At 39.6% G+C, this 27,471-nt stretch overlaps 1 protein-coding gene across 7 annotated transcripts in view; it reads right to left on the bottom strand.

Annotated features, from left to right (window-relative positions):
* Lin7a (lin-7 homolog A, crumbs cell polarity complex component) overlaps window positions 1-7,663 on the bottom strand; it is a 147,291-nt gene extending 139,628 nt beyond the window's left edge. For 2 of the 7 annotated variants that reach the window (XM_060378013.1, XM_060378018.1), the window contains exon 1: window positions 7,180-7,655. In XM_060378013.1, the coding sequence (XP_060233996.1) occupies window positions 7,180-7,261 (82 nt within the window). In that variant the 5' untranslated portion in view covers window positions 7,262-7,655. Of the gene's footprint in view, window positions 1-5,852; window positions 5,991-7,179 lie in introns of those variants that run through there. The other 5 variants (XM_060378016.1, XM_060378017.1, XM_060378012.1 and 2 more) reach the window with 4 other exon arrangements.
* Between the last annotated feature and the right edge of the window lie 19,808 nt (window positions 7,664-27,471).

Raw genomic sequence — 27,471 nt, 5'->3', positions numbered from 1 at the left:
CAGAAAAGCACGCATGTTATATACTCACTTATAAATGGCTATTAGCCATATAACATAGGATAACCATACTGAAATCTATAGATCTAAAGATGCTAAACAACAAGGAGGGCCCTAGGGAAGATGTTTAATTTTCATTAAGAAAGGAAAACAGGATAGACACTGCAAGCGGCAGAAGAGAGGAATCAGGATGGGAGACTTCCACAGATGTCATCTAAAAGATTCTACCCAACAGGGGATCAAAGCAGATGCAGAGATTCACAGCCAAACTTTGGACAGAACACAAGGATTCTTATTGAAGAAGGATGTTATAGAAGGACACGGAGGGGACAGGAGACATACAAGGGGACCAACAAAGCCAAAATAGCTGAGCCCGAGGGACTGCAGAGACTGATGCTTCAACCAAAGTTCTTGCATAGAGAGGACATAGACCCCTGCTCAGATGTAACTCACGGACAGTTCAGTCTCCATTTGGATCCTCTAGTAAAAGGATTAAAGACAGTCTCTGACATGAACTTGGTTGTCTGCTTCTTGATAACTTTTCTCTGGTGGGTGACACACCCAGCTCACAGAGGAAGAGGATCCAGGCAGTCCTGATGGGATCTGATAAGATAGGGTCAGACAGTAGGGGAGGAGGACTTTCTCTGTCAGTGGACTAGGGAAAAGGGATAGGGAAAGAAGAGGTAGGGTTGGATTGGGAGGAGGAGAGGGAGGGGGCTACTACAACTGGGATACAATGTGAATAAATTGTAAATAACAAATAAATAAACAAATAAAGCACCAAAACAAAAACATTAGTGTAATGAATGGATAGACCACACCAGAATAGACATTCAACAAGAATAGTTTGTAAAATGTCCACAAAATATTTCCTTAAAGTAAGAAACCACTCACTGTTCATAACCTAAAACACATCCTGCTGCTGCTGTTGTGAAGTCTTAGGGTGAGAGATAACATATCCTTAGCCTTTCCTCTCTCTCTCTCTCTCTCTCTCTCTCTCTCTCTCTCTCTCTTTCCTATCAAGATAATCAGGCATGCACTTTTGAAACAGTAATTAAAATTTTAATGCTTATTTTTCTTCTTTTTCCTGTCATAATCCTTCCAATAAAAACAAAAAATGAACACTGAGGTACAAGAGAAGGGAGGGACCTCTTGTACCAATTTCCAGATAAATACAGATCTTATAATAACTGGTGAATGTACTTGATTAGAAAAGCCATAGGCTGCCCAGAGCTTGAATTGGGAAACATAGGGGCTCTAGATGCCTTGAAAAGTAAAAAGAAAAGAGAAAATATTAATGTATCACAAATGTTATGAAGAATATTGCACCATGGGATCCTCATTGACATTCAGTTTTTGTTCTCATGTTTCACCCCCACCCATAATATTGAAATCCATGACTTCTTGGTTTCTCAGCAGAAACTTTAAAGGACAAATGTTTGATATTTTTAAATGAGGAAATACACTTAAGACTAGTTCAATCAATAATTTAAATTATGATTAAAAGAAGCCAAGAAATAATAATTTCCATTTATATTTTTTCAACTTATCCAAATTGAAGCTGAATCACAAGAAAAGTTAGATGATGGCCACAGCAACATTTTACCATCTGAACATACTGAAATGTATCGGAAGCTCTTGATCATGTTGCCAAACAGCAGAGGTTTTAAAATTATGTAATTTTAATTAACTCCTAAAAATGTATTTAAAATATCTATTTCATTTTCACTTATGCATGTATATTTTCTTCTGTGTGGGGATGTGTCAACATGAGTACAAGTGCCCAATAAAGCCAGAGGCATGGAATCTTCTAGAGAGGGTATTATAGGTAGTTGCAAGGCACTTGAAAATCAGTGCAGGGAGCTAAATTTGGGACCTGAGATCAGTACTTCCTCTTAACTGCAGAGTTATCTCTTCAGAGCCATAGAAAATTTTAATTATCTATTTTTCTCTTCAATAGATTTCATATTCTCACATTATAGGTCATAATTTTTCAGCCATTTGGTTTCAATTTAAAAGGAGATGTTAAGCAAGGATGAAAATGTAAAGTTTCTTTTACTCTTCCTATCCTTTTCTGACCTTGGAATTGGACTTGAAGGAGAGTTGTACACCCGGGGAAGTGACTGGAAGGACTCAGTGTTTAACACAGTGAGGCATTTCTAGTTTCTATAGAGGTGACGGTACTGACTATCAGGGGCTGCACTCTTCTTTGTTTCCCTGAGCTTGGCTAAAGGTCGTTCCTAGTTTTAGAGATTAAAATCTGAGCAAGCCAATCTGTGGAAATAGGAAGACAGTCTGAGAGAACATTTTAAAGCTGGGAAGAGATAAATTTCATGCGCATTTCATGAGACTCTTCCTTTGCCACAATGGTAAATTACATGTACTGCCATCTACACTGCTGTCTAAACCCCAAACTACCCCTTCCATATTAAAACCACTGGATTCAAGATTTATGCAGAGCACCATGGAGATTACAGCGATTAGTATGTCTCTGAAAATAAAATTACCATGTATGATATTTTATTCTGACAATAAAACTTACAGTAAAGCTGATCTGTAGAGTTTCTTGGCCTATACAACCACATTTTTAACCCGAAATATGTCCTTGTAGTATAATTGTTTCTTTGGTTGTTTTAATTTTTTGACTTTTCCCCCCTACAAGTGCATTGCCTAGATGGTCACCAAGAAAGAGATCTGAAACTGCTGTTATATAAACTTACTTCCCTATTATTGCATTTCTTAAGGATCATAAGAATATATAATACATGTAAATTTTCCTTTTTTGGCGAGTCTTTTTGATCTACACTAACTACGTAGCTCTCACCCCGTAATCTCTTCTCCGATTGTTTTCTTCAGAGCATCCCACATTCTCATACAATCCAATAACATTATTATGAGTCACATCATCTGGCCTCTGGTCACCATCTTCAAATATCCCTCTTTTGTGACTTCGGTTTTGCTTGATTTTTTTCACAGCAGTTGTTGTGATGTCCTGAGAGGCTTGTAGCTCTTCATCCTGAGCCTGTTTACCACCAAATTTGACAATGTGTTTTCCCCCTTAATCACTGCTGATCTCAAATGTCACAATCTCAATTAGTCTTTCCTTGACTAACCCTCCACAACAGTGGCACCTTGTCATCTGTTCAGTTTTAATTTTACTTCATCAGCCTCACATTTGTATATGTGTATTCATTGCATCTCTCTTATTAGCATGCAGACACCATTAGATTTTACCTATTTTGCTCACTGGCACTACCACAGTGCTTAAAGGGGTGATTGGAATAAAGTTGACATTCAATATTTATTAGTAAATCAGTCCCCTACCATTTGTCTCCCCTAGTAGATGTTAGGATTCACAGAAATAGAAAACCTTTCTTTCCATAGTACAGTGGTTCTTAACCTTCCTAATGCTGCCACTCTTCAATACAGTTCCTCATGCTGTGGGGACCCCCAACCATAAAATTATTTCTCTTGTTTCTTCATGATTGTAATTTTGCTTCTGTTAAGAATCATAATGTAAATATCTGATATATAAGGATATCTGATATGTAGCCGCTATGAAAGGGTCATTTGCCCCTCAAAGTAGGCGTGACTCACAGGTTGAGAATTGCTGCCATAGTATGCAACAGGTGATGAATATATATTGAATGAATGGATGAATGAATTGTTCCTGTGGCAAAAACAAAACAAAGAAACCTCTCCACCTAGAGGCCCTTACGTATAACAGAAATTAGAAGTGTCATTGGTCTAGCTTCTCAGTAGACAATGGTTCCACAATAAGATGTGACTTGTAGTAGGTGTGACTTGTAGTAAGTGTATAGGATACACTGTCTTCAGTAAGGAAGTGATGAATATCAAGTAACAGTAGACAGGCATCCACTCTGTCTACAGCCACCCTGAGATCTGCAGTGTTGGCAGGTACAGTGTCCTCATAGCAGTTAGAGAATGGTTTGGGGATATACACAGAGATGTGAAAGCCCCAAGTCACCTTCTTTATTCTTCTGGGCCAGCCCGGTTCTCAGAGTTTTGCTTCCCAGACAAAAAAAACCAAAATGAGCGTGATTTCTAAGAGTCTGACTTTTAGTTACATTACTTGAATTTGAGATGAGTAAATCTTAATTTCAACCCTGTAGCCTTAATTTGTCTCCTTCTAAACTTGCCCTAAAGATTCCATATTTACCCTTTTTCTTTCTAGCCGTATTCCTTTTATATTGTTATTGATCCTTCCCCCATGTTATATTGTCCCAATTGACTCTACTTTCTGGATTCCAAAGCACATGAAAAAAGAATCTAATCTCCCACTGAGAAGTAGTATAGCCTTATGAAATCTATTCTCTCTTATTTTGTGTTTTATATTTGTGTAAATGAAAATCTGAGCAAAGAACCAGGAGCCCTAATATGCTCCTGATTTGCTGAGATGCACTTGGTAGTCCATGACAAGAGTCATGTTTCCTTCTTCCCTGTTGCTTTCTAGCTCTAATCCTGCTGTGGGCCAGGTGGCACACATCTTTAATCCTAGTGCCCAGGAGTCAGAGGCAGGCAGATCTCTGTGATCAAAGCCAGCCTGGTCTACAAAGAAAATCCCTACGCAACCAGACTGCACAGAAGAACCCTGTCTTGAAAAACAAACACAAAAACAAAAGGCAAAGCATTGTAAGCAGCTGTGGCTGATGGAACTCCACCAAGTAGATCATAAAAAGGAAAGGTTCATAACCCCTGCACTGTGCATTCTTCTCTGCCATCCTCGCTCATTCTGCAGTGCTAGTACTCCAGGAATTGTGTCTCAGTTCCACATGAAATCCTTGTAATTAACCGTTCTTGATTTACTTCAGACTTCAGTTCACTAACATGAATCTACATTAATTCTAGATTCCACCACAAGTCAGGGACTATGAGGAGTTCAAAGACAGAGTAAGAAATACTCTCATTCCTCAAAGAGCTCCATGAGTTGGGTAAGACAAGCCTTTGGGAGGCCAAATTTAGAGTGTATCAAATTGTACTCCAGAAGCTTGAAGTGATCTAATTCTTCAGTAGCCATCCAAACACTGAAACCGAAGTGAGGATAACTCAGCTACAGACTGCTAAAGCTTCTCACATTTAGCAAACCCAAATCCCTAATGCCCAGCCAAATAAGCCTGCTTCCTGGACAAAGTTTAGAATCCTGCATTTCATCAATCTAATAATAAAATTACTTAACTGATCATATTAAGGTGCTATCACCATGAAGTAGAGGGAAGATACTTGAGGGTCTTCTCACACATCAAGAAGTTAAAGCCAGTGGTTCACTAACTCAGCTGTTTACATAGATAACCTAGCTTTGCCTCCAGAGTTACTCTAAGGACTTAATCACAGACGGGCAGTTACCTTCTGAGCATAAACAAGAACACGCTTTATAGGTTGGTCTGTTTAATACCGCCTCTGGACTACTGACTGGGGTATCTAAGGGCTAAGGTAAACTCCCCCAAAGCGGAGTATCTGCTTCAGTAAATAGCAGTAGTGGGATATAAACTCGGTTCGGTATGTGGTCCTCCTGGAGTGTTTGCTGGTAACATAGTTAGAACTTGGGGTGTTTAGCATAGTTAAACTTGGGATGTTTAATGACAGTAATTTAGTAATGGGACAATATAAGAGCTCATCACATTAAAACAGAGATACTTGGGAAACCCATCGTTTTTAATAGCTCGCCATCTGCTTGGCTTTTACCAGCAATGGATTTATCCTGGTTAGTACAGATGATATCAGGGCTAAAATCATAGATTATACGGCGGATTTCTGAGCACTTTCACTGTTACTCACTTGCAAGCTTGTAAAGGAGCATTTCCCAACACAAAAATCAATTACTTTTCAACTCTTACCCCAAGTAAGGTTGCCATGGGCACCGCATAATATCCGTTCTGGCACCAACAAATTGAGTTAAAGTCACCAGAGATCTCTCCAAATGAAGAACCTCAAACAGAGTTTACCAGCTTTTGCCACTGTGTTCGCAGTAGGATTGCTCTTTTTGCCTTGCTGGGCCTGCTAGTTTAATCCTCCAGAAAGAGAAATTTTAGAGGGACAAGGACTAAATCATTTTCTTCTGAGCACAGCATTTTCAAATGGCTGCCCCGGGTCCTAAGCCCCGCCGCTGCGGACTGGAGCTAGAGGTGCCCTCTCTCTGCAGAGCAGGGACTCTGGCGCCCTAGTAACTGGACGTGGGAAGGCGGAAAGGAAATTCCCATTTACATGCAGGTACCACTCGGGTACACTAGGCAGGCCCGGGTCCTAGAGGAGAAACCTGTAACCAGGCTTGGGAGCGTTTGAGCAAACGCTGTTTCCTATTCAGCCAGAGCAGGACGCACAGGTCACAGGCTAGAAGTTAAACAGTTACCCAGCCTGCGCTTTGTCCCCGCGCCTGCAGCTCAGGCACTGAGGTGCACTTGGCTGGTGAAGAGCAAGGTTGGCTGGAGCCGGACACAGGAGTTGCTACCGCCCTGGAACTGCAGGCGGAGGGAGCCCCGCGCGACCGGAGCCGCAGCTCCGGACGGGAAGCCGAAGCCAAGCCAGTTCGGCCCCAGGATGCGGCTCCCTGGAGCCCGCCACTGCTGCCAGGGCACTGCTCTGCCCTTTCACCCGCGGGCAGCGCCCTGGCTTGGCAGCTCCGCAGTCGTGCGCCCAGCTACCCTACCAAGCACCCTGCCGCCTCGGGGCGACCTCCCAGTCACCGCAGCTGCACAGAATCCCCGTCTCCAGCGCGGGGACAAACTTCCTTCCTCCGGGTCCCCGAGCCGGCAGTTGGCAGCTGGCTTTCCCCACCAGTCCCTTCGCCACTCTGGCTGGGAGAGCCCTCTCTGCCGCTCTCCAACCTCCAGTCACCGGCGCTCAGCGGTCCCCGCGCATCCTCTCCAACAAAGCCGGGGCCCGGAGGCGACCCGGAGAGAGACTGGGACTAGGCGCTGGAACATCGGAGCCTTGGCAAGACATCCACGCCCCGGCTAGCGCAGCAAGCAGGGGCGGCAGGGAGCAGACGAGGAGAGGGGAAGAAAGTGTCCTGCTCCGGGCGCGAAAGCCTCCTGGGCTGCTGATCCTCCTCGCCCAGCTACCCCTGCCTGAGCGCATCCCTGCCGTCCCAGTGGGACTGGGCAGGGCGGAGGGCGAAGCGGTGCGGACCGACTCGGTGGCCTGACGGACCCGCCGCTCCCTTACCTCTGTCCAGAGTAAGCGGCTGGACCACTGTCAATGTCGCCATGTCTGCCGTGGGAGCCGAAGTGACGCTCGGCTTCAGCATCAGCAACCGCTTGTAGTGAGAAAAAGAGGAGGAGATTGGGGGCGGGGGTGGAGAGGGAAGACAGAAAGGAGGGGGAGGAGGGGGAGGCAGGAAGGTGGTGATGGAGGAGAAGAAAGCTTGGGTGGGTTGGTAGCCAGATGGAGAGACTCAACTGTTCCGCCGCTGCGAATCTTCAGATGCGCCGCCAAGCAGGCAGGTATCCGCGAGCGCCTGCGTGGCCAGGCGCTGAGAAAGGAACGCTCAGCCCTAGAACTTTGCTCGCCCACCCATCAGGAGCACTGGCTGGGTGTAGCTTGTTAGCTGTCTTTCAACTTTCCACCGAAGCATAATGGTCAGAATGCACTTGTACACAGAGAAAGAGGACACAGAGACAGCAGAGACAGGAGTAGAGAGGTGGGCACAGAGTCTTTTTTTCAGATTAAGAGAAATTTCAACCTATTAATTCCACAGCCCTTTAGAGAGGAAACACCGCCAGCTATGGGAGATGTTACTTTATCTTTGTAGTTGCTGTTAATTTTTGTGGAGGCTATTTTAGAATGTCCACTTGTAACAGTACAAGCTAACAGAGGGCCAGGGTTCCAAGCGTTCATTTAGGAGCAGGATGTAATTGCCTAGGAAATAACTTGCCTTTACAAGCAAACTTCTTTAAAATGTTTTAAAATTAAAAAAAAAAAAGATGAGTTTTAGCAAAAAAAAAATTATCTAGGTATCTTTCACGTTAATCTAGAATCATGCATTCAGTGGTGTTATTTATTAATTAATTAACATATGTGGCAAGAGTTGAGCCATGAATGATACATACAATTTACTACATATTAACCTGGAGATTCATCCTTTTCTCTGAAGCCTTTGAATTAGAGGAGATAATATGAAAAAAAAGGGCTTGATCAGGTTTCAGTCGCTGGAGCCTTCAGATACTGACTGCGAGCCCTTTATCCCACCTTTCACTACGTCTTCACCAAGCCTCCTTTCTTTATGAAACCATGAAGGAGCATGGAGAAACTTCCTCTAGGTATCTTGGAGATGAGTGCGCACAGTACTGGGATGAGGAGGATGCCCTTCTCTATACCATCACTGTGGCCACCAAGAGAATCTCAGAGGCAGACATTGGGCAGCTGCAAAGTCTTTGCATACGATCAGTGCCATGTTCTTCTCGTTTCACAAAGAGGGGGAGAGCAGCAGACTTTCAGCAATGACTGCGAAGGTCAAAGGTCAAAGATGATTGGCCATCTATCCATTCAACAGATCCTTAGAGACATGCCGAAAGTAGTTGTCCAGCATTCTTATCTTTAAGTGTTTTAGGAAGAAGCTTGATTATGAAATTCAACTCTTTGTCACTCATATTGTCTCACAAACCCATAGTCCTTTGTAGATGCCCAGTATCCTCATCTGCCAAGCAAGGGAACAGCTTCATTCAGTTGCATAGTGATGAGGTAATAGGAGGAAACGGGTCCTAGTTTGCAAGATCATTGATATTTTGAGCTTTTTGATTCTAGAAAAGAATACATGTCAAAATCATAAACATACAAATGACATCATATGTACTGAGTAAGATACATTTATATATTTAGGGATATATATGCATATGTATATGTATATGTGTATATATATATACATATATATATGGATGTATGTTTATATGTGTAAAAAACAATCAGAGAAACAGAGATGATGAGTAAGAGAAAGAGAGAGAGGACATGAATGAGAGAGAGGCAGAGAGGAACAAGGGGCAGTACATGGGGAAGATTAGAGGTATGAAAGGGGAATTATATGATTAAACTTAAGAAAGATCAGGATAATAGAAATGGGCACACTTTGTGGTGTTGCAGCACTGGCGTTGCGGTGGTAAGAGGACACACTGCTCTTCAAGAGGGGTCGAGTTCCGTTGCCAGTGCGCACAGCTCCATCTCTCTAACTCCAGGTCCAGGAGTCTCAGGCACCTACGGCCCTTCTCAGGCACCTACCCTCCCATGAACAGACCAACACAGCCACACAATTAAATATAAAATAAATCGTAAACGATGGGTATATTTGGTGAATACTAGACTATATAAATTTATTAGTACAAGCTGCCAAGTATTTCTTAGTACATCATTAGGCATTTATTAGTTTAAAGACTATGCTAGGGACTGGTCCTACAAAGGCTGCCAAGATTAACCCTCTTTCTTTCTACTTAGTTCTGGTTATGTGACGGTGAACAAAGCACAGAATTCTGTGCAGGAAGTTCTCTAAATGCCACAGAAAGAAAACGTTTTAGTAGGCAGAGAAGGAACCAGGAATTCTAAGCTATCATCAGTATACACAATACCCTACAGGAGGTAACAGGAAGAAGAAATTCAGTTGTGTGTCTTGATAATAGAACATGTTTCAAAGTTTTGCACAGAATATCAAAGCTTACTCAGTAACTAAGGATGGAAAAATATCAATCCTTTGGCCATTAATGCAGTTGTTTAAACAAAATTTGTTATTAGAAATGTGTGCATCAATCAGCAACTTGATTCATCTGAAAGCCTTAATTGTGTCCATTTCAGCCTAACCTCAGATTGTGAGGGTTACGATGATAGAATATTTAATTTTTTCCTCAATGGTTCCTCAGAACCAACATTTGATAACATGTTTTTAAACTTATGTCTTGAGTTCCTTAATTAGAAATTTACTCTACCAATTAAATTTTTTACTTATTTTATTTGAGAATTTTTTTCTTACTTGTCTCTTTTATTTTTAAGAACTAAAAGAGGAAGCATCATTCATCAGGTATCCGGCAGTTATTATTTCTAGTGTTAGTAAATTCAGTATCTCTAGCTAATGTTGAAACACTTATAGAAATGATTAATAAGTCAGTATGGATAAACAATTGTTTTCATTAAATGTACCTGTGAACTAGCATTTGTCATTGTCTTTCTGAGACATGGGAAGACATAGGAAAATGTCCTGGATTTCTTTTTGTGCTTGGATATATATGCTCAGGTCTCAGGCACAACTGTCTGGTCACTGGAGTTCCATACTTTGTGTTTCATCTATGTCAGTGTGCTGGACCTATTGATATGCTTTTTTTTTTTTTTGGAGGGGGGGATTCTATTAGAGTTCCTGAAATATATCCAGCTGCACTTTAGTTATAGCTCTTGGTTACCCAGTCATTAGGTTATTTCCTTAGAAGATGTTTTACTAGATTAATTCACTGGTAACTGAAATTTTCAATAGACACAATTAAATTTAATAAACAACTTACTAAGCACCTTGTCTGTTCAAGGGTTGGCACTGTATTCAATATTCGCTCAATCTTTGCAGCTCAGAAAAGTACATAGTTTAATTCCATCTTGGAGATTAAAAAAAAAAAGAAAATTCAGGCCTGGGTTTCATAACATTAGAACCTGCACACAAGAGCCTCTATGTTTTCAGAGAAGTAAAACTAACACTTTACATTATTGAATATTTAGTGTTTCAGGCATTTGCTTCAGAATCACAGGTGTAAACTTCATTCTTATTCTCTCCTGATACCCCACCTCTAGACACTCTTCTCTTGCTTGAGATACAGTCAGAGGTATGAATGTATGGAGACAAATGCACTGTTTCCAAAATAAAACAATACAGCTAATAATAAAACAACTGTCTGCTTTGAAATATAAAATCTGTTCTTGTTGGAAATTTCATTCAGAGCTAGTTACATCTTCCCTTAATTGAATCTTTTTAAATTACATGGCAGAATCAAGAAAGGGTTTGCAAAAGCATTAGCATACCAAGAAAATATGTTTAGCCAAGTTTTAAATGGAGTATAATAAGCACAGATTCATATGAGAAAAAGGGCACCTTCTAGACTGAAGCTCTGTCAGCCCGAGTGTTAGAAGTTATTTTTGACTAATTCAAGGTGTCATGATAGCTTTTCTAACTCACACAGCTTTGTCAAAATAGCATTAGTTTAAGATGAAGCATCAACCTATACTTCAGCATGCAAATATTTTGAACTCATCATTAGACGAGTATCTAACGATATTTATTTTCTACTGGTTTTGTTTTGGTTAGCACTTGTCTGCTGCCTCGATGGATTCTTTGTATACTTGCTTTATGCCAGGCACTGTTCTAGGCACTTGAGACAATGAAGTGTACCAAAGAAGAGATTAGGGACTAAGTACTATGTAGAGAACGGAATAGTTGGCAATGAAATTAATTCTAGAATAGTTTCAGGTTCAGTAAGGAGTAAGAGGTACAAAATACAGCATCCTAGAGAATAGGTGAGCCAACCCAGGAGGGTGGATAGATACATTTGGCTAAAATCAAGTGTTTGTTGTAGACTACCAGAAAATGGCAAGCCAGTGAGTGTCAAATAGTTGAAAACAACATAATTAACAGAAATGCAATGAATCCTTCACTCCATGCCAATTACAAAACAAACCACAAATAATAATGAACATTGATAGAGGAAATTGCTTGGTAGCATCTACAATAAAACTTGCTAATGGCAGAATGAAGAGTTACTAATTCAGAGTTGGATATCAGAATATTAGAGGCGAAATGAAAATATTAAAAGTCAATTCTCATTATTTTTAATTTACCTCAAGCTAATAAAAAAGTCTTAACGGGAGAAAAGCTGAATTAGGAATAATTATTCTTCAGTTGTAGGATCTTACTGTATTTTTTCACATCATTATCATGTAAAACATAACTATGATATTTTATTCTGCTTCTGTGTGGGAATAACATGATTCATAGCTATAAATTCTTCTTAATTTGTGAATGTTTTCTTTATTGCTATTTGGTTCATATAGTAGGAATTATTTGAAATTATTTTTGTTGATCTTTAGTTTATTTTGTAATTGGCATAATGTGAAAGGTTCATTTAAAACTGGACATCATTTTGAATTCACAGGTTAAGCCATAAGTGGTCTTTTAATAAGGGAATTTAAAATCAAAGCTTTTAAATTATTTTATTGTGTACCCCAACCTTGTACTTTTCTAAGTTCATACTTATGTCTCTTAGGACAGCATAGGAAATAAAAGAGATACAATAAAGCACAAAATCAAGAAAAAAATACATATAGTCTATCTTTTTCATGATTTCTCCATATTTCTCTTTTTTTTTTTTTTGGTTCTCACAATATTTAACATTTCTAAAAATCACTCTGACCTTAAAATTTTTAGTTTATTCTGGGTAAAAGATTGTACTTGTGCCAGATCCTGATCATTGGTAAAGAGCAACACTGGTAAAAGCCACATGCCCTACCACTGATCTACCAAGCCGTAGCCACATACAGCCCTGAGTCAAAGATTAACATGTAGTCAATGAATATTAACTACCTGCTGTATCACTAATCTTTGGCTTTTGTTTTGATGAAGGGAGAAAAATAGAATGTAAGCCACCAAACATACCAGACAAACTTAGGTAGACGTAATTATAAACATTGGTTCTGTAAGACCCGTTGTTGTGCATTTTATGTGAGAAATGTTTCCAGGTATGCCTCATTGATATTTTTATACTAGCCACGATGACAGCAAATACTAAATAGGGAAAATCTTCCTCTCTCCCAAAGGCAATTTTTGTGCCTTAATGACAGGACCCAGGTGGTTGTTTGAATGAGACTGGCCCCTGTAGGCTCATATATTTGCATGCTTAGTCTTCAGTTTGTGAAATGTTTGGTAAGATTAGGAGGCCTGTCCTTGTTGGGGTAGGTGTGTTGTTTTTTTGTTTGTTTGTTTTTTGTTGTTGTTGGAGTAGGTTTGTCCTTGTTGGAGCAAGTGTGTCACCGGGGGAGGGTTTAGAGGTTTCAAAAGCGATGCCAGGCCCAGTGCTTCTCTGTATACCTGCCTGCCTGCAGGTTAGTATGTAGAGCTCTCTCTCTGCTACTGCTCCAGCACCACACCTGCCTGCCACCATGCTCGCTACCATGATGACAACATGATGGACTAGCCTTCTCAGACTGTAAGCAGATGCTAAATTACGTATTTTCTCTTCTAAGATTTGCCTTGGTCACGGTGTTGCTTCACAGCAAGCAACCAAGACAGCCCACCAAAGAGTCGCATTGTACTGGGTAGACCTGGGTTTTGAACAACACTTCCATACTATCAAGACACTGGACTTGGCATGGAGTTGGAAACAAGAAACATTCATGTTATTTGTTGAGGGGCTTCTGAAACAGTTGGAAAGGATTTAGAAACAATTAAAATATGGTGCATTCCCAAGAAGAAATAATGCCATAAATTTGTATGTTTTAAGTGTACACAAAAACAAAAGGGAAGATCTATATTGTGAACAGTTTTGGAAGTCGTTTGTTTTCTTTCAGGAGAAACTGGACTCACCGATGAGTCCACTGGATTTTCTCTTTTGCTGAGGTTTTTTTCCAAAGGTGGTGAAAGTAACCCACCACCTTGATGACTGACATGAACCCTGAATGCCCCGAGGCCTTGTTTTGAACTTCAGCTTCATTCAATTTTCATTACATTTATTCACCTACGTGTGCAGTGTTTTATGTGTAGGACGGGTGAAATGCCTAAGTGCCAGGATGCACGGGTCATGGGTGAAGCTCAGAACAACTTGCAGGAAGTTATTTCTCCTTCTGCCATGTAGGTGCTGGGAATTGAACTCAAGTCATCAGGCTAGTCCAAGAACACATTTACCTGATGGAACTATCTCATGCTGGCCCCATCTGAGAGAGGATTCAAACATCTTCCTCGTGAAAAACATCTCAACTTGTGGCCTTAATTGTCTTCAAATCTAGCTTACCTTTATTCCAGCCAGCAGTATAATTTTCCTCTAAATTTGATACTATAGGATTAATTAGGGATATTAGGAGGAAATGGACATAAAGGGCATTTTCAAATTCTTCTCACATCCTTTCACGGTACAGTAATTGGGCCCATTAACAGAATTTACACTAGGCATGCTGAAAAACATACATGTCAGCAATTAGCAAGTTTCAGAGTTAAATTTAATATTGACATGGACAGCACTTTCAGAAGAACTCTACAGTTTTTTTAAGGCTTTTTTAAAAATTTTTTATTTAACTTTTATTAATTACACTTTATTCATTTTGTATCCCCCCATAAGCTCCTCCCTCCTCCCCTCCCGGTCCCACCCTCCCCCCCTTTCTGCATGCATTCCCCTCTCCAACTTTAAGGCTTTTTTTAATTTTAATTTTTTTTATTAATTACACTTTATTCATTTTGTATCCCCCCATAAGCCCCTCCCTCCTCCCCTCCCGGTCCCACCCTCCCCCCCTTTCTGCATGCATGCCCCTCTCCAACTTTAAGGCTTTTTTTAATTTTAATTTTTTTTTATTAATTACACTTTATTCACTTTGTATCCCTCCATAAGCCCCTCCCGATCCCACCCTTCCTCCCCCTTTCTGCATGCATGCCCCTCCCCAAGTCCACTGATAGGGGAGGTTTTCCTCTCTTTCTTTCTGATCTTAGACTATCAGTTCTCATCAGAAGTGGCTGCATTGTCCTCTTCTGTGGCCTGGTAAGGCTGCTCTCTTTCTGATCTTCGACTATCAGTTCTCATCAGAAGTGGCTGCATTGTCCTCTTCTGTGGCCTGGTAAGGCTGCTCCCCCCTCAGGGGGAGGTGATCAAAGAGCAGGCCAATCAGATTATGTCAGAGGCAGTCCCTCTTCCCATTACTATGTAAACCACTTGGACACTGAACTGTAAGAGCTGGAGAGGACAGGAACCACACAAGCAGAGCAACAGAACCAGAAAATTTGAACACAGTTGCTTTTTATCCCCTAATTCTATCATTAGGAGGGAAAAATGCTGCAAGCAATTCAAATATGATCCTTCTGGTTCAAACATGAAGCTTAAAGAATTCCTTAAATGTGTTAGTGAGAGCAAACTGTGCTTCTCTAAAATGGAGCTTCTCTCTTGGCTTCTAGCCTCTCTGACTCTTCTGCTCCTGGGGTGAAGTCTTGTCCTTCAGACAGACCTTTCTGGAGCTTGACTCTTCTGCATCTCGGACCCCTCTGAGTCTTTACAGATCCTCAGGGCAGAACCACTTCCTGAAAGGCAGTATCTCTAGAAGACTTTTTGAAAATTTTTATTTTTTGTTCAAAGTACCCACTTATGTATTGGATCAACTTAAACCTTTCCTATAACTTCTTGGAAGTTTTTCCTATGAATGAAAAGGAAATGACAAATGAAAGTTTTAGATCTACAGTAGTGTTTTATGGTACTTATTATCTTGGAAGAGTATTGAGCAATTATGCCATATCAAGTATAATAAATAGGCAGATCTCATGCCATTACCTAAGTAAGATAAGATAGGGATAGCATTCTGGTAAGTGTTTATTTAACCAATCAATTCTTTCTTTTCTTTTCCTCTCTTTTCTTTTCTTTTCTTTTCTGTATGTATTTATTTTTCCTTCTGAGTCTATGTGTATGCCTGGCTGTAAACCAGGCTGGCCTTGAACTCAGAGATTCACCTGCCTCTGCTTCCTGACTCCTGGGATTAAAGACATGCACTGTCACCACTGCCAATTTTGTATGTGTGTGTCCAGGAGTTCTTTTATTTTTCTTTTTAAATTATGATTTATTACAAGTTATTCAATTTGTATCCCAGCTGTGGCCCCCTCCCTTCTCTCCTCTTAATTCCACATTTCCTCCTCCTTCTCCCCCATGCCCCTTCCTTAGTCCACTGATAGCAGAGGTCCTCCTCCCCTTCATTTGACCCTAGCCTATCAGGTCTCATCAGTACTGGCTGCATTGTCTTCCTCTCTGGCCTGGCAAGGCTGCACCCGCCAGGAAGAGGTGATCAGAGAGCCATTGAGTTCATGCCAGAGAAATCCCCTGATCTCATTAATATAGACCCCACCAGGATACTGAATCTATGGGCTACATCTGAGCTAGGGTTTTAGGATCTCTCCATGCATTGTCCTTGGTTGGAATATCAGTCTCTGCAGGACTCCCAAGGCTCAGTTTATTTTATTTATTTATTTATTTGTTTATTTATTTATTTATTTATTGTCTCTGTTGCTTTCCTTCTGGAGCTCTTGTCCCCTCCAGGTCTTTCTATCTCCCCCTTCGTTCATAAATTTCCATGCCCTCTGCCCAAAGTTTGGCTAAGAGCCTCAGCCTCTGTTGAGACTCTGCTGAGTCTCTGTAGAGTCTTTCAGAGGCCCTCTGTGGTAGGCTCCTGTCTTAGTCCCTGTCTTCTCCTGCTTCCAATGTCTATCCCATTTGACCTTCTGAATGAGGCATGGTACTGGCACAGAAACAGAAAGGTGGATCAATGGAATTGAATAGAAGACCCAGAAATAAACCCAAACACCTACTGATACCTGAGTTTTGAAAAAGAAGCCAAAACAATACTAGTGGAAAAAATAGCATATTCAACAAGTGGTGCTGGTCTAACTCTATGTCTACATGCAGAAAAATGCAAATAGATCCATATTTATCACCATGTACAAAACTAAAGTCCAAGACCTCAACATAAAATCAGACACACTAAACCTATTAGAAGAAAAAGTGGGGAAGAGTCTTGAACTCATTGGCACAGGAGACAGCATCCTGAACAGAACACCAACAGCACAGGCTCTAAGAGCAACAATCAATAAATGGGACCTCAGGAAACTGAAAAGCTTCTGTAAAGCAAGGAACACGGTTGTCAGAACAAAACTACAGCCTACAGGTTGGGAAAAAAAATTCTTCACCAACCCTATATCTGACAGAGGGCTAATATCCAGAGTATATAAAGAACGTAAGAAGTTAAACACAAACAAACCAAATAATCTAATTAAAAATGGGGTACAGAGCTAAACAGAGAATTCTCTGTAGAGGAATATCGAATAGCAGAGAAACAGGTAAAGAAATGTTCAATGTCCTTAGTCATCAGGGAAATGCAAATCAAAACAACCCTGAGATTTCACCTTACACACATCAGAGAGGCTAAGATAAAAAATTCAAGGGCAACACATGCTGGAGAGATTGTGGAGAAAGGGAAACCCTCCTCCTTTGCTGGTGGGAGTGTAAAACTTGTACAACTATTTTGGAAATCAATCTGGCCCTTTCTCAGACAATTAGGAATAGCGTTACCTCAAGATCCAGTTATACCACTCCAAGGCATATATCCAAAAGATGTTCAAGTACGCAACAAGGACATTTGCTCAACCATGTTTGTAGCAGCTCTATTCTTAATAGCCAGAAGCTTGAAACAACCCAGATGTCCCTCAACTGAAGAATAGATACAAAAATTGTGGTACATTTACACAATAGAATTCTACTCAGCTATTAAAAACAAGGAAATCATGAAATTTGCAGGCAAATGGTGGGAAGTAGAAAAGATCATCCTAAGTGAGGTAACTCAGAAGCAGAAAGACACACATGGTATATACTCAGTCTTAAGTGGATATTAGCCGTATAATATAGTAAACAATAAAATCTATACTCCTAAAGAAGTTAGACAACAAGGAACACCCTAGGGAAGATGCTCAGTCCTCATTCAGAAGGCATTTTTAATTCTATTTTATTTTTGATAATGGTTTCGCTTTGATAATTTAAGGATGAGTCAGTACATGTGGTAAAGAATCCAAGGATTGTCTCAAAAGCCTACTCACCAGGAAAAAAGAATAACAAAGCCTTTTCAGTGTGTGTGTGTGTGTGTGTGTGTGTGTGTGTGTGTATGTGTGACAAACACATAGACAAACAGGCTTAACTACTTTTAAAAAGCTCAAATAAGATAAGACTCTGATGCATATGTTTTACTTAATTTTAGTATTATTGCTATATTCTTTCAATCATAATTTTGTAATTTTCTTGCTTGCTTTCAGAATATTTCATCAAAGTGTTTCATATGTTTTCCGATTATTACTAAAATTTTACTTTCAAATGGTACCAAAAAAAAAGAAAGACAAGAAAACCAACTTTTTAGTTTATATTGCACTGGGGAGATAACTTGGTGGTTAAAATTGCTTGCTGCCAACCATGAGGAGCTGAGTTTGGATCCCCAGAACTCATGAAAGATGTGGAGTGTGGACAAGCACCGATAATCCAGCACTGTAGAAGAGCTATAAGACAGGATCCATGGGGCTTGTTAGCTACCAGCCCAATGAAAACATAGCTAGCCTAAACTTTTATGAGAGACCCTCTTTCAAGGGAATGGAAGCAGAAAATGCTGGGCACAGAGGGGCACTCTTGTAATTCCTTAATCCTAGCATTCAGGGAGGCAGAGGCAGGAGGATCTCTGTGAGTTCCAAGCCAGTCTGGTCTACAAAGCAAGTCCAGGACAGCCAAGGCTACACAGAAACACTCTTTCTTGAAAAACCAACAACAACCAAAAAAAAAAAAAAAAAAAAAAAAAAAACAGAAACTAAACACCTCTTCTGGACTTCGAGTAAGTTGTAGGGGTATGCCTCCTCCCTTCTTTCCCCCCACCCCGACCTCACAGTATCCATTTATTTATGTCTTCTTTATGAACGTGAGTTGTACTTATCTGTGACCTTCTACACTTTAAGTCCTCAGTGTGAATGTTACATAATTCAGGATGACAATAATAATAATGCCTGTGACCAGCCTATGGCTTCCTTACCATGTGCTGGTAATTGTATGCCAGTTGATTCCTCGTATCCACAGAGGTAGCACAGTGATTTTAATTTTTAAAATATAGAGTGATTAATATGAAACATGGTGGCCACCAAATGATCAGCATTTTCATTTAAAGTGTGTATCATACACTTTCTAGCAATATAGTAAGTATTTGTGTTAGTTTCTGCTAAGAAATGAATAGTGTATCCATCTAAAGAAAGATAAAATCTAAAAGCTTAACACTTCATTTAAATCATTTAAGTTTACAGATAAAAATGTATACATTTATTATGTGCACAATTTATTTTAAAGCATCTAAACATTGTGGAGTGTGTGTGTGTGCTTGTGTGTGTGTGTGTGTGTGTGTGTGTGTGTATTCTACCTAACGAATATATGCATTATCTTACATACTATTTTCATTACTGAACATTTCATATCCAAGATCATAGCTTGCTTGACAAATATGTTCTTATCAACTTTGTTCGCATTGTGCAATGATTCATGGGTGGAGATTTGTTAACATTATGTATTTGTATGGTTTTTGTGTTGGCACTTGTATATACATAGGTGCATATCTGTACATGTATGTGCAGGCCAGAGGAGACTATAGGGAGACATCAGATGTTCTACTGTATTGTTTCTTTTTTATTCCCTCAGGATAATGTATCTTAGTATACTTGGCACCAGCATACCAAACCCAGAAGTCCTGTCTTTATTTACAAAGCAGTATTATTGTCATGTACATGACCTTACTTGAACTTTTATGTGGATGCTGGCAACTGAATTCATGCCCTCAAGCCTGTGCAAAAAGCATGCTTACCCATGGAGCATTAGCTCCAGCTTCCAGATACTGTGTCTTTCTTTTTGCTTTTATTTTTATTTTTTAAATATAAATTACAGTTTAATTACTTTGTATCCCAGCTGTAGCACCCTTGCTCATTCCCTCCCAACTCCACCCTCTCTCATCACCTCCCACTCCCCACTCCAAGTCCACTGATAGGGGAGGTCCTCCTCCTCATCCATCTGACCCTAGCTTATCAGGTCTCATCAGGGCTAGTTGCATTGTCCTCTTCTGTGGCCTGGCAAGGCTGCTCCCCACTCAGGGGAAATGATTAAAAAGTGAGCCACTGAGTTCATATCAGAGACAGTCCCTGTTCCCCTTACTGGGGAACTCCCTTGGACACTGAGCTGCCATGGGCTACATCTGAGCAAGGGTTCTAGGTTATATCTATGAATGGTCCTTGGAGTATAAGTCTCAGAAAAGACCCCTGTGCCCAGATACTTTGGTTCTATTGCTCTCCTTGTGGAGCTCCTGTACTCTCCAGGTCCCACTGTCTCTGCCTTCTTTCATAGAACTTCCTGCACTCTGCCCAAAGTTTGGTTAAGAGTCTCAGCATCTGCTTTGATACACTGCTGGGTTTTGTTGATTTTATTTCTGCCAAAAGAGATGATATAGTACACAAAGAACATGAAAACCTGCAGTGAGAGACTGAAGTACCTTGACTTTCAAGTAAAAAGAAGCTCTCCTCATTAACTCGCTAAAGTGTAAAATTTAAATAACATAGAATATGATTTTGTTAATGGTAATTCAAAGAATATTTTACAAGCTAGTGCATGCACTGCTCTCTACTGGCCTTGTCGTTATTGCAACTATAAGCAATGGCATATTTGTAGTTATGTGAGGTGATGAATTCTGTTTATTTCAAAGGGCTCATAGAATTTTAAGTTCTATTGATTTATACAACATGGCTATGTACACTTGTATATGTAGATATGCATAATGTTTCCTTTCTTTTTTATGGTAAAGTCAGTTGAGGAGTCTGTAAATACATAGTTAACATACTTAAACTAATTATGTTGTAAAGAGAAGATACAAAATGATGAATATAGACCATAAGTGTTTCAGTTCAGCAAATAATCTGTGGCAGTGGCTAACGCGTTTGCTTGCTCATTCTCTCTGAAACAAGTGAAGGTCTCTAAGGAGCAGGCTGTGCATACTCAGCAGTTTACATTGTGCTCATCACAGTGGACGCCTGCTTCCTGTTTCTCTTTCCTTCCTGCATTATTTCTTTTCAACAATTACATTGGTGTTCATTGAATGTACAGGGAAACATTTTAACAATAGTGATTATGGACATCATTGAGAGAGGGAGGATATCTTACTCATTTGTAGTTCCATGTTAGATGCTACAGGAAGCAGTGAAGACAAAACAGCATTCACCAATACTGCAAACAGACAGTCAATGTCCCAATGTGATTACTGGTATTTGTGTAATTAATACTTAGTTAAAACAGTTGCAAAATGCTGTTAAGTCAGGAAAATAATGTGGTGTAATCGATCCTAGGATTCAATCAGTCCAGAAAAAAAAACACATTAGGGATTTATGATTTTATCCCAAGAGAAATGGTAGACAATAATGAGGTTATATAAGAGAGTAAATAGAATGAACATATTTTAAAAGAATTATTTGAATGTAGTTTGTAGAATGATTGGGTCACAGGGTAAAAGTCTAGATTTGAAGAGAGTCATTTAAAAAGCCATTCAAGAATGCAGCTGAGAAAGTTTTGGTGTATTACACTGAGAAAATGGAATTGAAATTTGGTAAAGTTAGTGTATATCAGACCTGTCTGTGGGTCATCACTGACAAGTCTTGGTAAGAGCTTGGAGACAAGAAAGAAATTAAGGAGACAAAATATCAGAAAAGCTTCCCAAGTTCTTCTGGCACATATGAATGGATAAATGATCTAGAGAACATCAAATTAGGAATTGCTTTAGGAAGAAAATAACATGGCTTTAGCTTGGAATACATGGAGTTTAATGGGGCTTTGAGGTATGGAAATGGTCATGTATATTCATCTGTAGCATAAAGAGTTCTGAACTAAAGCTATAAACTTGAAAATAATAGAATTATCTGAGTGGAGAAAACACATAAAGGAAAATGGCTGATGTTTAATTTAAAATATATTATTAATATAGCACGAAGTCCAACAATATGTTAAGTGATAGCATGTAAAAAATATCACATTTGTCCAACAGTGGAAATCATATATATATATATATATATATATATATGATATATATATCTTACTATGGAAAACTGACTCAACATCTCTTGTTTGTTTACTTTGCTTAAGGCCTTTACTCTACTATGTTCTTGGGTATTTACATGGAAAGGATAAGCAAAACATGGTCCCTATCCCTCCTACATACACCTCTAATTAGCAAAGTTGTCTACAAAACAGGTTGGGCATTGCTTATGACATAACACACAAGGCAGAAGAACAGAACTGGGAAGGCTTTATGTGACACCATCTGCAGCAGCTCTTCATAATTACAGGCTTTTAAAATGGGGATAAAGATGAAAGACCTTTCAGTGAGACTAAGAAAGGTATGAAGGAGGAGGCTATAGCTGGGATACAAAGTGAACAAACTGTAATCAATAAAAAATTAATTAATTAAAAAAGAAAAAATATATAAGGAGGGCTACAGATTTTTTTGAGTTGATTTTTTATCCAGCCACTTGGCTGAAGGTGTTTATCAGCTGTAGGAGTTCCCTGGTAGAGTTTTTTGGGTCACTCATGTAGACTGTCATATTATCTGCAAATAGTGATACTTTGACTTCTTCCTTTTTTAACTGAATCCCCTTGATCTCCTTTAATTGTCTTATTGCTCTAGCAAGGACTTTAAGTACTATGTTAAAGAGGTATGGAGAGAGTGGGCAGCCTTGCTTTGTCCCTGATTTCAGTGGGATTGATTTAAGTTTCTCTCCATTTAGTTTGATGTCCAGAAGCAGAAAGCCACACAGGGTATATACTCACTTATAAGTGGATATTAGACATATAATATAGAATAATCATATCAAAATCTGTACACCTAAGGAAGCTAATCAAGAAGGAGGACCCTGGGCAAGATGCTCAATCTTCATTCAGAAAGGCAAAAGGGATGGATATTCGAAGAGGGAGAAAACAGGGAGCAGGACAAGAGCCTATCTCAGAGGACCTCTACCCTGCAGGGTATCAAAGCAGAGGCTGAGACTCATAGCCAAACTTTTGGCAGAGTGCAGGGAGTTTTATGAAAGAAGTGGGAGAGAGAAAGACCTGGAGGGGACAGGAGCTCCACAAGGAGAGCAAGAGAACCAAAATATCTAGGGGCAGGGGTGTTTTGTGAGATTGATACTCCAAACAAGGACGATGCATGGAGATAACCTAGAACCCTTGCACAGATGTAGCCCATGGCAGCACAGTGTCTAAGTGGGTTCCACAGTAATAGGAACAGGGACCATCTCTGACATGAACTCAGGGGCTGGCTCTTTGATCACCTCCACCTGAGAGGGCTGCAGCCTTGCCAGTCCACAGAGGCAGAGGAGGACAAAGAAGCCAGTCCTGATGAGACCTGATAGACTAGGGTCAGATGGAAAGGGAGGAGGATTTTCCCTATCATTGGACTAGGGAGGGGCATAGGAGAAGAAGAGGGAGGGTAAGATTGGGAAGAATGGAGGATGGGGCTACAGATGGGATACAAAGTGAATAAACTGTAATTAATAAAAATAAAATACAAATTAAAAAAATGTAGAAAATGTCCAGATAACAAATTATGGCATATAGTTTTTTTTTTAATTATTGAATCAGCCTACAATACGTTCATGGAACAGAACATGAAAGAAAGCAAAATATAAAAGAATAAAATTGGAAGAACCTGGTAGAGACAGAAATGGTAAGTGCTGGAAAGGGACTAAGAGTCTTTCAGAAGATTTCAAAGAGATATGAAGCTTTTGATATGGTGTGTGAGCATTTATTTTAAAGAAACTTTTAGATTTTAAACAAATATAATAGAGATTTAAAATTATACATAAACATTGATGCTATTCTAATCAATTACATGGGATAAGAATATATCCATTCTCAGGATACATTGACAAGACTTTGCACTTACGTAAAGTTTGGTTCAATGGTTAAAAGATATCCAATACCATTTCCTTCATTGTTCATCATGACAGATATGAAAATATCCACAGTTGTTCTTCGTATCCTCAAGGTATATCTGTAAGCCTCTACAGATGCTTATGTCTCATATATAAATTCACATAGTATTTTAATAAATTTGACATATATCATTCCATACATTTTAAACTATCCCCAGGTTATACCTCACAATGTAAATAATTGTTATATCATGTGCTTAGGGAAGAATAACCTGTACAGTACAGATTAAAATTTTAAAACATATTTTCTATCTGTGGTTGGTTAATTCTACAGATGTAGAGCCCTGAGCTACAAGGATCCGACCACATTAGACTTTTGATGTCTGCAGATCACATTAGTAGCACACTGGCACATCGAGGAGCTTGGGTTTATTGAAAACACTCAGAATTTCCTTTTTTTAATTAAATTTTTATTTTTATATTAATTACAGTTTATTCACTTTGTATCCCAGCTGTGACCCCCTCCCTTATCCCCTCTTAATTCCACCCTCCCTCCCTCATCTCCTCCTATGCCCCTCTCCAAGTCCACTAATAGGAGAGGTCCTCCTCCCCTTCCATCTGACCCTAGCCTATCAGGTCTCATCATTTTCCTCCTCTATGGCCTGGTAAGGCTGCTCCCCCATCAGGGGGAGGCAGTCAAAGAGCTAGTCACTGAGTTCATTTCAGAGACAGTCCTTGTTCCCCTTACTAGGGAACCCACTTGGAGACTGAGTTACCATGGACTACATCTGAGCAAGGGTTCTAGGTTTTACCCATCAATGTATCCTTGATTGGAGTATCAATCTCAGAATTTCTTAACCCCTTTCTACTTTTCTAAAACATCTCATATATTACTCTGATGTTTTTTGAAATTTTTTCTGGTTTTTGTATTCATCCCCAAATAGTATTAAAACATGGTGCCAGTGAAGTCTCAAATGGCATAAGTATTACAGATTTATAAATTAAGAAGTAATAATGAAACTGAAATTATTGTTGCTGGTGGTGGTGGTAATCGTGTGTGTGTTTGTGCATGTTGCTGGAGAATGAACCCAGAGCCTTACACACACTAAACAATATACCTCTGATCTACATCCTCATTCTGAAACATAAGATTTCTGGTAGAGACAGAAAGACAGTATAGAGACAAAATGCCAATATTTTATGAGCAATAGAGGTATCCATTAAAGGAAGCTTTAGGGAAATAATGAAGTGGCTGCTTCATTCTGGATGAATGAAGATACTTTCGTTTTTACTGTAGAATGAAGACAGATTTTAAAATAATGATACATTCATTCAGCTGAAATGTTTGGAGGAAAATGAACAAGAGTAACAGAGTGTGACTACGAAGATTCATCAGTTCTGTTGCAATCACCATTAACACCAATTTTATAATTGCAAGGGAAGCCAGGGAAAAGCAGAACCCACACATCACTGAGCCTGCAGAAATCACATTATCAAGCGGGAAGCCTTTAACTTCCACACCTCAAGCCTTTTAATGTGTTCACCACAGATTTCCCTTGTAACACTGTTTTGGTGTATAGTGATTGGCATTTTTATCCAGACTATCGGAATATAAATAAGTGACACATGTGTACGGCATATCTTAAATATATATATGGGATATAGCTTTCATTTTTATGTAGGGTCTATAAAATGTTAGAGCTATTGAGACAACTTATATACACACAGTGTCATTGGGATTTCCACGCTGGTTGATATAATGAAATATTTAGGGGAAAGAAGAGATGGCAAATGAGCAAGTCAACAGTTTTCTATAAATGCAGTTTATAACTATAGCAGTGTGAAGAACTCACATTGAGTCGATATAAGTGTGGGTGTAGGTGGGTGTCAGGTTAATTGTTGCATTCAATATCATTCAGAGGGAAAAAATGGAGATAAAATTGCAGCATTTATTATCCTGCCTTTCAATTTTCCTTCATATTTATATTGCTTTTATTTTCCTGTTTCTATTATTTGTATCTCATGTGTGATATTCTTTCCTTCCCCTTTCTCCCTGGATTTTTTTTTTTGATAGAATTTAGTTCATAAAAACAAAACTTTCTACATGACTTGAAAATAAAGAAATGCCACCCATCTATTTATTTTTCATATAAAATCGGGAAGATAATACAAGAAAAATATTGCCAAGTTTGTCTGCTTGAAAAAAAAATAGGCCTTTTGAAGGGAGAAGTGTGCTATGTGATGTCTCCATTGCTTGCTATGCATTATAGGACATCAATGGTATGAAGTCCGTGGGTAACTTTAATTATTACCTGACAGGTCATTTTTCTTTCTTAGTAGTTTTCCAGCCCTTTGGAATCCACTCCCCTGAATGACTATGGACATTTCTTCCATGTAATGAAAGAACGTTTGACTTCAAATGCACAACTTCCCATTCTTCAGGAATGTTCATGTTTATGGTGTCATTTAGAGATGAATTATGATATAATTATACGTCAAAGATACTATACCCTCACATGCCACCAACTCTGGGTTGAAAGTCTCTTTGTGTTCAAGGCTTCAAATTATTGTTAAAATTTTCTTAATTCAAGAAAGCTCATAGTTATGTAAGCTACAGCATTGTGCCGTTTACTTATTGCCTGCGTACTTTCCTTCCTGCCTTCTTAATGTAGCTCATATCTGTGTTTGCTTTTATTTCGTATTTGTAATCAGCATTTAATGTGAACTTTTCAAATTCCTTATATTTGAGAAATTCATGGTTTATATCTGATACCCCCTCAAGGGCCAGATGTTAAAGGCTTTGTGGTCACCTGACAGGCTTTTGGGATGTGATGGAGTTACAAGTCTTTAAGCTCACAATGGATTAATCCATTCATGACTAATTACCTTCATGACTACCTTCATGCATACCTCCTTTATTCAAGGAAGGTAGAAATGAGAAGGTGGTGAACCACTTAGAGGGAGTAGTTCATGCAAGGTCATGGCTTTGAAGCATGTACGTTATGCTCAGCTTCATTTATTACTTCAACTGTATAGTTCTTAAATCCTTGACCAATCGTCAAGAATGGGAAACATTGACAGGATCCAGAATCACATCGATGGAGGATGACAACCTTCCTCCATCGTTCTCTGCCACTGTGATGTTTCCACTTTGTTACTGCCTTAAAAATGGAAGTCTCCCCCCTCAGGGGGAGGTGATCAAAGAGCAGGCCAATCACTTCATGTCAGAGACAGTCCCTTTTCCCATTATAATGGAACCCGCTTGAAGACTGAAATGCCATGGGCTACGTCTGTGCAGGGGTTCTAGGTTATGTCCATCAATGGAGTATCATCAGTCTCAGAAAAGACTCCTGTGCCCAGAATTTTTGGTTCTGTTGCTTTTCCTGTGGAGCTTCTGTCTTCTTCAGGACTTACTATTTCCCACTTCTTTCCTAAGATTACCTGCACTCTGCCCAAAGTTTGGCCATGAGTCTCAGCCTCTGCTTTGATACCCTGCAGGGTAGAGTCTTTCAGAGGCCCTCTGTGGCAGGCTCTTGTCCTCTTCCCTGTTTTCTCCTTCTTCTGATGTCCATCCTCTTTGCCTTTCTGAATGGGGATTGAGCATTTTAGCCAGAGTCCTCCTTCTTGATTAGTTTCTTTAGGTGTACAGATTTTAGTATGTTTATCCTATATTATATGTCTGATATCCACTTATGAGTGAGTATATACTCTGTGTGTCTTTCTGCTTCTGGGATACCTTACTCACAATGATCTTTTCCATTTTCCACCATTTACTTGCAAAT

The sequence above is a fragment of the Meriones unguiculatus genome, chromosome 2 (genome assembly GCF_030254825.1).
Source record: "Meriones unguiculatus strain TT.TT164.6M chromosome 2, Bangor_MerUng_6.1, whole genome shotgun sequence".
NCBI classification, from domain to species: Eukaryota; Metazoa; Chordata; class Mammalia; order Rodentia; family Muridae; genus Meriones; species Meriones unguiculatus.
Note: the sequence above shows the minus strand (reverse complement) of the source record. Positions and strands in the feature narration are given on the sequence as shown.